The 14,780-nt window shown below is 39.4% G+C and overlaps 1 protein-coding gene across 3 annotated transcripts in view; it reads right to left on the reverse strand.

Annotated features, from left to right (window-relative positions):
* The window catches only part of ERLIN1 (ER lipid raft associated 1), a 38,475-nt gene extending 23,754 nt beyond the window's left edge, over positions 1-14,721 (reverse strand). For 2 of the 3 annotated variants that reach the window (XR_003520358.1, XM_027596413.2), the window contains exons 1-6: positions 14,572-14,721; positions 14,163-14,285; positions 12,376-12,457; positions 8,246-8,292; positions 6,054-6,115; positions 1,735-1,860 (exon numbers count right to left, since the gene is read on the reverse strand). Coding sequence is in view for 1 of the 3 variants with exons in the window: in XM_027596413.2 (XP_027452214.1) it covers positions 1,735-1,860; positions 6,054-6,115; positions 8,246-8,292; positions 12,376-12,457; positions 14,163-14,275 (430 nt within the window). In the remaining 2 variants the exon portion in view is untranslated. Of the gene's footprint in view, positions 1-1,734; positions 1,861-6,053; positions 6,116-8,245; positions 8,293-12,375; positions 12,458-14,162; positions 14,286-14,571 lie in introns of those variants that run through there. The other variant, XM_027596414.2, reaches the window with a different exon arrangement.
* Between the last annotated feature and the right edge of the window lie 59 nt (positions 14,722-14,780).

The raw sequence follows: 14,780 nt of genomic DNA on the forward strand, positions 1-14,780 counted from the left end.
TTGGCTCCGTGGCAGGCTCTGCGCTGAGCATGGAGCCTGCTTGGGATTCTCTCTCTCCCTCTCTCTCTCTCTGCCCCACCCACCCCTCCCTCACTCTTGCACACACTCTTAAAAAAAAAAAATTAAATAAAAAGGGAGTGGGGAGGCTCACAAAAGGTCTTTGAAGTACACAAGAATGGACATTAAAGCTATCACTTCACTTGGCCTTGTAACTCATGAATTTTCTATCCACCTCAATGTACTTTCACCATTACTAAAACTGGTGATGTGAGAAATGAGGACAGTTTTCTCATACACCTAGTAGTTGTCAATCATCAATGAGGAATGAATCGGTACATCTCTAAAATGATTAACCATCCCGGGGCACCTGGGTGGCTCAGTCGTTAAGCGTCCGCCTTCGGCTCAGGTCATGATCCCAGGGTCCTGGGATCAAGCCCTGCATGGGGCTCCCTGCTCAGCGGGAAGCCTGCTTCTCCCTCTCCCACCCCTCTGCTTGTGTTCCCTCTCTCTCTGTGTCTCTCTCTGTCAAATAAATAAACTTAAAAAAATAAAATAAAATAAAATAAAATGATTAACCATCCCTATGCCTGCCTATAAGAAATTCACTAAGAATTCTGGGGGGAGAAGCAAGCAACCAACAGCAACAACCCTATCACAGGTTATAGCTTTCTCTACCACAAATGAAAAGTAATTTGTGCAGAAAAGAGTTAACACAGCAGGCCTGAAGCTGTGATCCTTAGAAAGGCCTGTCTGCAAGCTGGCCTTTGGCTGTCACCTGGAACATGGATCTGGAAAGGATTCCCACTATTCCCAGAACTGGTAAGAATGACTCACTCTGCCTAAACTGTTTATACAAACAATGTGGTTTATGCTGAACACATGCCTTCCTTCTGGGAGTGTGGAATTTTGGTATGTGCTATAGGCAGAGGGTGCCTTTATGTTAGCCCCCAATAAAAATTCTGGGCAGTGGGGCTTGTGGGTGGCTCAGTCAGTTAAGTTTCTGACTCTTGATTTTGGCTCAGTTCATGATCTCAGGGTTCTAAGATCAAGCCCCGCATCAGGCTCTGCACTGGGTGTGGAGCCTGCTCAAGATTCTCTCTCTATTGCTCCCCTCTGCCCCCCACCTAAAAAAAAAAAAATTCTGGGCAGTAAGTCTCTAATGAGCTTCCTTCTCTAGCAGACATTTCATATGTGTTGTCACACTTTAATAGTGAAGTAAGTGTATCGCACGTGCCTCCACTGGGAGAAAACTCTTAGAAGCTTGTGCCTGACTTCCTCCGGATTCTACTTTTTGTATCTTAGCTCTGAGAACATATACTGAGTCCTGTCAGTCTTCCTAGCAAGTCATCAAACATGGAGGTGGGTCTTGGGAAACTCTAAGAAAGATTTCTAAATTTCCCCAAATTATCTATTAAAATAACAACAAAGCTAATTTTCACTAAGTTATCATAGTAAAAACAGAATATAGCCTGCAAATAACCTTCTTCCAATCTCTATTAAGTTACATATAATAGATTTCACAAGATTATCATTCTTAAAATATCTTTTATTTATTTAATTTTATCATAAAAAATTTTAAACTTAAAGAACATGTTAAAGATAAATGCTCTGTTATAAATTCAGAAGAAATGTTGAAATAGGATAATGTTTACTAATATTGGAGAGTCCACAGAGTTGACTAAGATTTCCAATTGGTTATTCACATATTTAATTTACAACAAATAAGACACTCACCAAACAATTCAATGTAAACTTCTTGAAGTGTGTGGGCACTACAAAACTGGTTCAGTTCATGGTGGATTTTATTGAAGATTAAGGTCTTGTCATAATCTGCAGTGTAGTTCCTCACGATATCAAACACTGAAGGAAAGGTAAAATCCATTTTTACCCATGTATCTTCTAATTCAGCCAATGTAAAAGTTACAATATACATGAGGAAAAGTGACAGTAAAATAGTGGAAAAATGAAACAGCTCACAAACCTTGATGTGTTCCTTGTGCTCAATTTTCCAAATATTACTGCATTTGCAATTCTAATGGGCAAATTCTGAGTTCTATACTAAGGAGAGTATACATTATCGCGGAGATAATAAGGAACTGTCAAAATGTTTAAGCAAGGCATTTGTACTGTGGCAGCAGTGTGAAGATGAATTGTGAGGCAGGGAAAGTATAAGGCAATTACTGCAAAGCAAAAATTTAGCAAGGAGGTAAAGAAAGCCTGAATTAATTGAAGAACACTGGAAATAAAACAAAGAAACTGCTGCCAAAGACCATTTCAAAAAGGTAGTTTTTAAAGGCTGTAAAAAGGGATGCCTGGCTGGCTCAATTGGTTAAGCGGCTGCCTTCGGCTCAGGTCATGATCCCGGGTTCCTGGAATGGAGCCCCGCCTTGGGCTCCCTGCTCAGCAGGGAGCCTGCTTCTCCTCTGCCTGCTGCTCCCCCTGGTTATATTTATCCCTGACAAATAAATAAATAAAATCTTAATAAGTAAATAAATAAAGGCTGTAAAAAGACACCAAACCAGAAGGAAAAGAAGTGAACCTTTACTGGGCCAGGTTTTATATCACGCAATTTACATACATTACAACTTAATATTCACAAAAATATTTCCTAATTTTGCATAATAGGAAACAGAAACAGAATTTCAGAAATGTTCCTAAGCGTACATACTAGACCACACCAGAATCTGTGCTCTACCTATTGAAACACGTTGTTTTCTTCCTTCAGACCCAAGGACTTGTTCTACTGGCTTTCCCATGGAAGATTTCAGATGTAACTGGATTCTAGATCACAAATGAGGGTCAGGCCATCAATAAATACTTGCTAACTCACTTGCTTGGTCATTTCCAAATGAATTGGTGATCCAACAGTTTCCTTATCTGTGGCTACAGAACTAGCAACATCTTCCCTTCATCTATTTTCCCAATCATAATCCATTCCACTGATTTATAACCAGGAAAGTAGATGAGAAAAAGACAAAGAAAATAATCACAGAAAAATATAATCCAAATTCATGTGGCAGTAATACAGCTTGCTCTCTACTCTGAAATCCTTTTGCTTTCTGTGACTGTATCAATGCCATGAAATTTAGCATGAACTTACATTCCTATATTTAGGTTGGTATCACATCTTCAGAAGTAAAATAAAAAAACCCTTAAGGAAAAGAGTCTAATTTCACCTTTTTAAATTGTTTTTGCCAAACACAGTATCCTGTACATATTAAGCATGTCAATTTTAATAAGGACAGAATGGCAGCTCTTTCAAATGAAAGCAGGGTCCCAAATAGACCCACATACACCCATGTTCATAGCAGCATTATTCATAATAGCTAAAATGTGGAAGCAACCCAAGTTTCCATCAATGGATAAATGACCAACCAAAATGTGGGCTATTTATACAATGGAATATTAGCCTCAGAAAAAAAGGAAATTCTAATAAACCTTGAGGACATTACACTAAGTGAAATAAGCCAGTCACAAAAAGACAAATACTATGATTCCACTTATATAAGGTACTTAGGAGTGAGACAAAATCATAGAGACAGAAAACAGAATGGTAGTTGCTAGGGGCTGGGGAGAGAGGGAAATGGGGAGTTAATGTTTAATGGGTACAGTTTCATTTTTGCTAGATAAAAAAAGTTATGGAGATGGATGGTGGTAATGGCTGCCAACAATGTGAATTTCTTTTTTAAGATTTTATTTTTAAGTAACCTCTACACCCAATGTGGGGCTCAAATTCACAATCCCTAGAGCAAGAGTCACATGCTTTACCAACTGAGCCAGCTAGGCACCCCTGTGAATGTATTTAATACTGCTGAACCGTATGCTTAAAAATACTTAAGATGGTAAATTTTAAGTTACGTGTATTTTACCACAATAAAAAAAAAAGTCGGGAAAAAAATCAAACATTAAAAAAAAAGCAAATCTTTCTTCAGAACTTCTAATTAAGTTTTTGATTTGAACGGAAACCACTCCATCTCTGTGGGTTTTCATCTTTTACCAAGGAAATGTTTTCCCCACACTGAGATTTTTCAGATTGCTTTGCAAGTTATAGCAAATCTCAACTAGAAAAGAGTTTTCTATGATCATAAATCAGTTTGGCCCAGGAACCGATCAGTTATAGATTTTTAACATGAAAGGAAAAGCTCTCTCATCCTGACTGGATAAAATGCTACTTTCTACAAACTCCAGAAATAATCAATGATTGTCTTGCTCTCAGAAAAACTATGATGAGAGAAGAGTAACACATAAAGTTGCAGAAAGTCAACTGTGTTCAGGACTTGTGACCTATTTCTGCCACCATTCCCCAGAAATGTAAAAGATTCCAGGGATCATTTTTTTATATGTATCAGAAATGAATGAGGTCATAAAACTTTAAAAGTCCCTTCTTATATTCCTTAAGGAATCTCTTCTGTTATAAATACTCTAATTATAACGATAAAAACAACAGAATAAGGGCCCCTGGGTGGCCCTGTCAGTTAAGCATCCAACTTTTTTTTTTTTAATTTAAATTTTAGTTAGTGAACATACAATGAAATATTGGTTTCTGGAGTACAATTCAGTGATTCATCATTACATATAACATCATTTACATATAATAGCTCATCAAAAGTGCCCTCCTTAATACCCACCCCCATCTAGCCCATCCCCCACCTACCTCCTTCCATCAACCCTCATTCTGTTCTTTATTTTTAAGAGTCTCTTACAGCTTGTTTTCCTCTCTCCTTTTCTTTTTTCCCTTCCCATATGCTCATCTGTTTTCTTTCTTAAATTCCATATCTCAGTGAGATCATATAGTACTTATCTTTCTCTGACTGACTTATTTCACTTAGCATAATACACTCTAACTCCATCCATGTTGCAAATGTCAAGATTTCATTCTTTTTGATGACTGAGTAATATTCCTGTGTGTGTGTGTGTGTGTGTGTGTACATATACACTACCTCTTCTTTATCTATTCATCCATCTATGGACACTTGGGCTCTCTCCATATTTTGTTTTTTTTTAAGATTTTATTTATTTATATACCAGAGAGAGAGAGAGCACACAAGCAGGGGGAATGGGAGGCAAGGGGAGAAGCAGACTCCCCACTGGGCAAGGAGCCTGATGCGGGACTCCATCCCAGGACTCTGGGATCATGATCTGAGCAGAAGGCGACACTTAACCAAGGCACCCAGGCGACCCCATAGTTTGGCTATCGTTGATAATGTTGCTATAAACATCAGGGGGCATGTACCCCTTCGAATCTGTATTTTCCTATCTTTTGAGTAAATACCTAGTAGTGCAACTGCTGGATCGTAAGGCAGTTCTATTTTTAACTTTCTGAAGAAACTCCAAACTGTTCTTCAGAGTGGCTGCTCCAGTTTGCATTCCCACCAGTAGTGCAACAGGGTTCCCTTTCTCCATATCCCTGCCAACACCTGTTGTTTCTTGTGTTAATTTTAGCCATTCTGACAGGTGTGAGGTGATAGCTCATCAATGCTTTTGATTTGTATTTCCCTGATGATGAATGATGTTAAGTATATTTTCATCTGTCTTTAGCCATCTGGATGTCTTCTTGGAAAAATATCTATTCATATCTTCTGCCCATTTCTTAAATGGATGATTTGTTTTTTGGTTGTTGAGTCTTATAATGTTTTTTACAGATTTTGGATACTAACCCTTTATCAGATATTTCATTTGCAAGTATCTTCTCCCATTCCATAGGCTGCCTTTTAGTTCTGTTGATTTGTTTCCTTTGCTGTCCAGAAGCTTTTTTTTTATTGTTACACTAATCACCATACATTACATCAGTTTTTGATGTAGTCCAGAGCTTTTTATCTTAAGTCCTAAGAGTTCATTTTTGCTTTTGTTTCCCTAAATATTCTAATTATAACTATAAAAACAACAGAATACGGGTGCCTGGGTGGCTCAGTCGGTTAAACGTCCAACTCTTGATCTTAGCTCAGGTCTTGATCTCAGGGTCATGAGTTCAAGCAAGCCCTGTGTGGGGCTCCACACTGGGCATGGAGCCTACTTAAAAACAAAAACAAAACAGAAATATATGGGTACCATACCTGCACAAGGGGCCAACATATTAACCACTTCTATTCGGTCAATATAGATCATGACCCCACCACTAAAAACAAAGAAATGGAAAAAGTATGAGCCAAATAAAATTAACAATCCCAGATTCCCACATTGTTAAACATATCCCACATGATAGAAATTTAGAAGGAAAATCTAAAGACACACAACTCATTGATTAAAATGACCACCAACCTCATCACTCAGATGTCCCTACACACACTTAATCTACCTCCTCTCAGAACCAAGGCTCACCCCTATAACTGCTGTAATCAAAACAGCTCACATGAAGACTAAACCTATAACCTCGGGCTACTTAGCACTTTGCCCTTATTAACTGAAGCCAACAACTAAAGCACCGCCCTTCTCAAACTTTTCCATCAAAGAACCAAGTAAAATCGTTCCCCAAGAGGTATGAAAGCCAGCCATGGGCTGACATTTTTTTTGGTTTCCTGACATCTTAATAATTCATGAGGAGTTTTAATCTACTTTTTAATCTGTATTTATTCTAACATGAAAAAAAGAATTTCCCCCCAAACCCTCAAGTAAAACTGACACTTCAGAAAGATAGGTCTTGTTAATTAATGGCTTCCTATACCTCCTGGCCTATCAGCACAGACCCTAAGGCATTTATGTGAACCTCAACTTAAGATAGGTGAAGTTAAAGATTTTGAAACTAAACAACCAAGTCTTCCTAACTACTTATAATGACATTTTTTTCCTGATAAAAAAGGGTAATAACTGCTCAAAGAAAAATCTGAGAAAATAAGGGAAGTGTGAAGATGAAATTTACCCCAAATCTCATGAGTTGCAAATTCTGAGTCCCCTCTAAGGGGAATCCATAGAAGAGAGTCACAGAAAGACCTAGAAAGAACTTAATATCAAATATGTAAACTTAAAACAGAGGGAGATTCTCCCTCTTTACAAGCATTCTGTCCTTCCATAGATGTCCAAGCCTATTTTACAGGCTTGTAAATATCGATGTTTTAGTCATTTAAAATAAGAGCATTTAAAAAAATACCTTGAATTTCACATTCTTCTTTTGATACAATTCAACATACTGATTATACTCTAGAAATAATTTGGGCTTTGCTTGCTGTTCTTCCCCTAAAACTCTATACGGCAGACTTTCAAAGTAAGGTCCTCTGACCAGCAGCAGAAGCATCACCTAGAAACTTCTGCTAGAAATGCAAATTTTTTTTTTTAAAGATTTTATTTATTTGAGGAAGAGAGAGAGGAAGGGAGAGTGAGAAGGAGAAGCAGACTCCCTGCTGAGCACAGAGGCTGATGTATGACTTGATCCCAGGACCCTGAGATCATGACCTGAGCCAAAGGAAGACACTTAACTGAACCACCCAGGCGCCCTAGAAATGCAAATTCTCGAGCCTAATTACAGACCTAATGAACCAGAAACTCTAATTAGATGGCATTGAGGGGATGCCTGGGTGGCTCAGCAGGTTAAGCGTCCGACTCTTGGGTTTCGTCTCAGGTCATAATCTCAGGGGTATGAGATGGAGCCCCACATTGGAGTCTGTGCTCAACATGGAGTCTGCATGAGATTCTCTCTCCCTCTCCCCCTGCTCACTCTAAAATAAGTAAATAAATAAAATCTTTAAAAAAAAATCTTTGTTAGATGGCATTTAGTACTACAGATGACAAGAAGGTGAGAATGATTTCATCCAAACTGTTTGTTATTGAGTACCTAAGTCTGAGTCAAGTGGTGGGTTAGACACTTTACATACACTAATCCTAATCCTCACAATAACTCTGCAAGATAGGTCTTATTACCTGATTTTTACAAACAAGGAAAGTAAGCTTAACAAAGTCAATAAATACATGCATGGGGACAAAGAGTATATGGGAACTCTGTCCTTTTGCTTAGCTATGAACCTGTAAGTGCTCTAAAAACTAAAGTCTATTAAAAAAGAAAAGTCAGTAGAGCAGATGTGGCAGTGCTGATATACGAAGTTAGGTCTGCCAGCTCCGAAACTACTTTTTTCAATACTCAAGTGGCTTCTAAGATGGAAAGCTTGGAGACAGGGCTTTACTCAAATAATGCTCAGAAGAGAAATCTCCCTGGATTACTATCATGTCTATCTGAAAGATGTGTAAGTAACCAGAGTTTATGAACAGAAACTCCATCTGACCTAAAGGCAGGCTGGTAAGCAAGGGGAAAGCTTACCTTGTTCCACAAGGCACATTTTTAACTTCATCGGTTTGTAGTGTTGTCTGGGGGTAAAAAAATATTTCATGAATACTCAGGACACATATTGTCAAAAAACTACTGGTCCCAGAGGAAAACCTCCAGAGAACTGCTAAGAGGTAAGTACAGAAGAGCTCCATTACCGTTTCAGTCCCCAAAGATTAGCTATCAGAGAAATTTCTTTTTGTATCCTAGTAGACGTGAAAAACAAGACAAAATATTTTATAACTAATGTCCCAATGAAGATGCACTTGCACAACCTAGAGTGGAGAGGTTAATTGGGGGTGGGAGCTGGGGCAAAGACAAAAAAAAGTACACTTGGAAAGTTTCAATGTTCAATCTGAAAGTTTCAATGTTCAGTCTTTCAGAGTTCCTAATTTGCATAGAACTGGCCTGGGATTGGAAACTACATGGCTTACCCGTAAGGATACTACCATTAGGACTTGTGCTCTTGAACTTTAATTCCACTGCATATTCTGGACACACTGAACCTTATTTAAGGATACAGCAAAATATTACTTTATGGAATATAAGCAAAAAAGGAAATATGGTCCTTGTTTCTAAAAAGCTCACAACCCAACACAGGAAATAAAATCCTCATAAAACAATCTATAATAAGTATAAAATAACAGAGTATATTGTTAGGTTAAGTGATAAAGAGTAAAATAATAGTTTGGAAAGCTCTCTGCGGTGAAGTATTTATAAGCCAGGTCTAGAGGGGGAAAATGAGAAAGATGAGGTAGGGACACATCTTAGGTTCAATAGCTCCTCATGCCAGGAGATCCTTCAGGCCTACATATATAGACTGTACATAGGAAGACTTTGTGACTGTCACCTGCTTTTTTCTTTTTTTAATATTTATTTGAGAGAGAGAGACAGAGAGAGAACATGAGTGGGGGCAGGGAGAGAGAGACAAGCACACTTCTCCAGGGAGCCTGACGTGGGGCTCAATCCCAGGACCCTGAGATCATGACCTGAGCCAAAGGCAGATGCTTAACCGACTGAGCCACCCAGGTGCCCTGCTTTTTGCTTTCTCTGTGCCTTGGCAACAAGTGTTGGCAAATGAGACTTTCTCCTGGCCCCTGCCCACTGGGGACCTTCCAGTCTAAATCATCCATCTTTCTCTTGCCTGAGTGCCAACATGGTTGTCCTTCCAGTCTAAACCATCCTTCTTTCTCTTGCCTGAGGAAGGGAGGCAGGCTAGGCAGAGGACAGAACTAGAGGCAGTCCATCTAGGAAACGGGACCATGAGGCCACACATGTAGAACATTTGGATTGCTAGTCTGCAGCTTTTATTTCTGGTGTGTTTGTTGCACAGCTGTTTGAAATGTTTAATAAAGCTTTATAAACTCAAAAAAAAAGGAGCTATCCTATTAAATATACAAAGTTGAGGACAAATAGCGTGTATAGATGATAGGAAGTGAGCTCGCTTGCCTGGAGCAAAACAGGCAATATAGAGGAGGGCAAATTCTGCTACGTGAATGTGATATTAGACAGAGGGCCCAGGATGTTCGCTGGGGGGCTTGGGCTCTCCATAGTCCATCTTACATTCAGCCACAAAATGGACCTTTCAAAATGTTTTTTTTCCCTTTAATTCCTGTACTTCCATGTGATATGGTTCTCATTATCCATCTTATCTGGAGGCAAGAAAACCAGCTGGGAAACTAAAGTATTGATTTATTTAAATTAATTTAGTAAAGGCCATGGAAATTGAAGGCTGTCAGTTCAGGAGACATAACAGGAAGGATGTAGTTAAGTAGCTACATATTCCATGAGGGAAAAGAAAAGATAACTCTAGGGTTGAGAGATCAGAGGGATGGTAAACATTAATAACAGGTTCTAGGCAGAGTGAGGGGAGTTGATGAAGAGATGAGTTCAATTTATTTCCTTCAAAATATTAACCAAATTCAATTTCCATATCCCATTATCAGCTTTTAATATACATTCCTATTTAACCTAGAGGATGTCACCTAGCCAAGAACTAGGGAAGAGTTCAAATGTTAAATCCTCTACTTAATATCCTATCTTCAAGTACTTTTATACTTCTTTTCTATCAAACCCAAAATTATCTTCTCAGTATAAACATTTATTTTAAAAGTAAGTCTTTGGTTATATTATACATGCTTTAAAGGGTGAAGGTTTTCATATTTCTCTAAGCATAGGTTTTGGGTTTTTTTAATATCATATGCAGGATCTCACATTTTCCAAGATGCTACTTGTATATTCCTTTCAGCTGCCAAGTTTGTTAAACCATTTGTTTATATAGGTTGTGTTCTCATGCGTTCCAAAGATTCCTAAAAATAAATTTATGTCGCATTCTTACAAGAACAATTTCTTAAAAGAGTTTTATTATTGTATTTCTTTCCTAGAATGTTATTGTGTCATGTATAAAGAAAGAACATTCCTATTTAGCCGCACTGGCTCTAGCCTTTAGTATTTTGTATATGTGAGGTATACTAGTTTATACTAAAATCTTTTTACTAATTTCATGTCTTGTAAGTATGACAATTTATTACTATTTATGCGTATATACATACACAGTATATGTTAACTTCTAAATCTGTTTTAATGTTTATTGACTGTAACTCTTTTATATATCTCTGCATCAGTATGCCTCAAAATAATAAGCTCCAAGAAAGCAGAAACAGATCTGCCTGGCTTTGAACAGGTTTTTAAAAAGCTCCTTATCTCTAAGGGTCTGAGGATGCCACTGATAACATCATTACTAACTGTTTGGGCTGTTAGTGAGGTCATGTAATTAAAACCCCTTCTTTCATGAGGAATAACTGAAGTCTACAATGGTTAAATGTTCTGCAAAGTCATGTAATCAATTAGTGGCAAAGCCAGAGCCAGAACCTAAGTCTCCAGGTTTCTGGCCTCATGTTCACTACACCATATTGCTTCCTAAGAAATCAGCTCAATTTAACAACTTTCACCACAAGCAGAAAGGTCAGAAATATAAATGTGTTACAACCCGATTCGGGAAGTTGGGAAACTTTCCGGAAAGAAAATACACAAAGAAACTTAGAGAATACAAACAACAGTATTAAAGGAAACATGACAAGAGCCAAAATTTACCATACAGACTTTAGGTGCTATAGATTAGAAGAAGAGGGATTTGCAATGAGACGTTAAAAGACTGGCAAGATTGAGATAGGAGAGCAGTAATGAAAGGAGAGATAATGAAAGAGGTGACAATATGAACCAAGGCAAGAGTGAAAAAATAAACATGGGAAAACAATATGGAAATCAGTCTGACTAGGGAAAGAACACTACATTTCATTTCGACAGACACAATTCTTGCCCAAAGCCATCTAAAAGGGAATTGGAAATCTGGAGGATTTAAATATTCATGATGAAACTCTCACTAGCACGGAGCCTAGACTTAAATTACAAGATTAAATACACTGAATTTTCCTGAGTCCTGGATAAATCAGCAGCAGACAGTACACAAACTTCTGAATCCAAAGATTTATGATCACACTGAGCTTACAAAAGCAGTCATGATCTAATCCTGTGTTTTCATCTTGTTGTATCAAAAGATATTTACTAAGTGTCTCCCATGGCCAAGATACTGTTTTCAATGAACAGATGCTTATTTCAAGTATTCTGGGATGCTGCCAAAATAGAACATTCACTAAGGTTCCACATACAATTGTGCTTAATGTCCCAGGCAAAAATGTTAGGCAGAAAAGTTGTGTATAAAAATTTAGATCCTACATGTTAACAGTCCAGGACCTGGCCTCTATGGAAATCAAACACCACTCTAAATGAAATAATCAATGGTTTGTATTTCTAGTTGTGTTTCAAAGTCCTGCTTTTATTTTGACAGCAGGAACAAAAAACCTGCTGTATGGCACTATACAGATGGGGGAAGTCCTCAGTCCTTCCAAGTTGCCTGGCTCATACTTCTAACATACTTTAAGAGAGTGAGGTGGTTCAAAATCGTGTACTGTGACAATTGTACTCTGAACTTTGTAACTCCTGTATTTAAGTAAATACCACCATTTGCTTAAGCAATAAAGAAATCCAACTCCACCCACAAATGTGGTAACTGTTCCTGTCACACCTGTCTATCCAGTGTGGGAGCTTCCCTAGGAATCACTCACCTGCACAGATCTGAACGTAGTAATGAAAGGCAACATGATATGATAGCCTGGTCCACTGGGGCTAGTTAGTAAAGCTCCTCCCCTGCAAAAAGATGTTTCAATTTGACAAGATTATAAAAAGAGAAATCCTCTTTTCAAAACTAAAATGCTATAATAAATATTCACTCTTACTCATGCTACTGACCTACTAAAACCTCACTAATAAGAGCCATTCATTATGAACTACCGGTCCCTAAAATATCTGCCAAAGTTGGAAAAGATCAAATTAAACTGCCAATGTTACACCTTGTTTCATAAGCTCCAACAATGATACCTCTAGGTCTCCAGCACTGCTCTCAGGTACAAAGGATTCTCCTTGGTCTTTAAGCTTCTGAGAAATAATTGTGAAAAAAATTCTAATGGCCCTCAGCTGTTGTACTTTAATCGTACAGAACACGAACCAAATTCAAAACATAATACATTTAATCATCAGGTTGAAAAAAGAAGATAACACAAAGTTTCAAAGAATGAGAAAATTTCTGAGGCTCGTGACTCTTACTCTATCCACCTACATTAAAATACTGGAGGACTAAAGTCTCTATTAAAAATAACAAAAACTTAGCATGGAAAGATGAAGGGTAGGGGATAAGCTATAAATAAGATAGTATATAACTGTGGACTTGTTCACCAAATTCTGGAATGTGAGAAATATGAAAGTACATCTTAAAAATTCCACAAAGGAGGCATTTGGGGGGCAAGTATAAAAAAGAAGTCCTATTTTACATAGTGAATAATAAATTTATAGAACTTAGTTTCTTATCTTGAAAACATAAATAGGTTTCAAAGAATTAATAACAAATAACTAAGAAAAGTTGAACTGAGGTCCATTCCTAATTCTTTGAGAGCAATACCTTGAAATGTTCCTTCCTCAGTTTTACTGTCAGGAAGACAATGCTGAACTAGGTGGAAATATGGACTAATCTGTCATTTGTTATGCTAGATTTCCATCTGCTAAGACCTACCACTAAAATTGTATTTGAAACTAGATTCAGGATGGATGTTAAAGTAGAAATATCAGTTTTGGGGGATAACAAAAACAAGCAGAAAGTTGAAGCTCTTTCAAATACATTATAATTGCAATTTCTCCAAAATGTCCTGTCTACACAAAAGGAACTGGTTGGAACTATGCTGAAGGAAAAACTATTCCGCCTCACCCAGAGAGCAACACATCCGTTATTCCTTTCCTTAACTTGAAAAGAAAGGGTAAGGTGGGAGAATGGTGGCCCATCAATGCTATATTTGTCCCTCAAGGCCCAGAGATATAACAATTCTCATGGTCATCATGGCTTCCTAAGCCAGAACCGGTCACTATTTCCACTATGAGAGGGAAAAAAATCTAAGGAACAACCACAAACAGCACCAGAGTTTCTAAATGGCATCTCTAACTACAAACTAAAAGCCTGTACAGCGATGTGATTTATCCACCTCTTCAGTCACAGTGGAGTTTCTTTCACAGTGGATTGCCTTTCTTTCTTCCTTCGTTTTTCCCACAAGTAATTGAGTTTGCGGTCTGCTAGGAAGACTTCTCTGGAGAAAGTCTTAACGTCTGCACAAAATGCACAGGGCACTAGAACAAATACCTAGAGGGTGCTCTGCCTCCATACTCCCCCAGGGCTGGGACGAAAATCACTTCCGAAGACTGGAAGAGTTCCCCGATGCTGCAAGAGGGTACAACTTCACAGACTCACTCTGAGGGGAGTCCCCTTTCTACCTACTTCAGACCTGAGCTGACTGCACATGCCGCTCACCTGTAGTACACAGCCAGGTGTCCTTCCTCGATCTTGTGAATGGAGGCGTAGAGAAGGACAACCACCAGACTCACCACTGCGGCCACCAGAACCCGGGCTTGAGTCATATTCATCCTTTTCCTCCTAGATGAGGGAGGAAAGAATCCCCAGCCCCGTGAGTGACAGGCCCACCCCCTCCAGTTTCCACCCTCCCTCGGGAGAGCTGGCGTCCTTCCGCAGGCCGAGCCGGGGAGCCCTGTGCCCCTTGTCTCGCATTCTTCCCTCCTCACACAGCCCACTTCCCCTAGCCAACCCCTCAGCCCGAACCGGGCCGTGGGCCGCCCCTCCTCGGCGAGCGTCCCGACACCCCCCTCTCTCAACGGCCGCTCCCCACCCTCGCACCCACCCAAACCCGGCGGAAGGCACTAACTGAGAAGGTGGCAGCCGTAGACTCCAGAGGGAGGCCGACCCTAAGGCCGGGCCTCACGGATCAGTGACGCATCGCCCCCGCCTGCACGTGCAGCCGCCTCCCCGGCCGCGCCGACCGCCGCCAACAGCCGCCAAGAGCCGGCCCCGCCCACTCGGCCGGGTCTGCGGCTGCGCAGCCACGCACGCCGACGCAGCTCTCACCGCGCCACC

The sequence above is a fragment of the Zalophus californianus genome, chromosome 15 (assembly GCF_009762305.2).
Source record: "Zalophus californianus isolate mZalCal1 chromosome 15, mZalCal1.pri.v2, whole genome shotgun sequence".
Classification (NCBI taxonomy): domain Eukaryota; kingdom Metazoa; phylum Chordata; class Mammalia; order Carnivora; family Otariidae; genus Zalophus; species Zalophus californianus.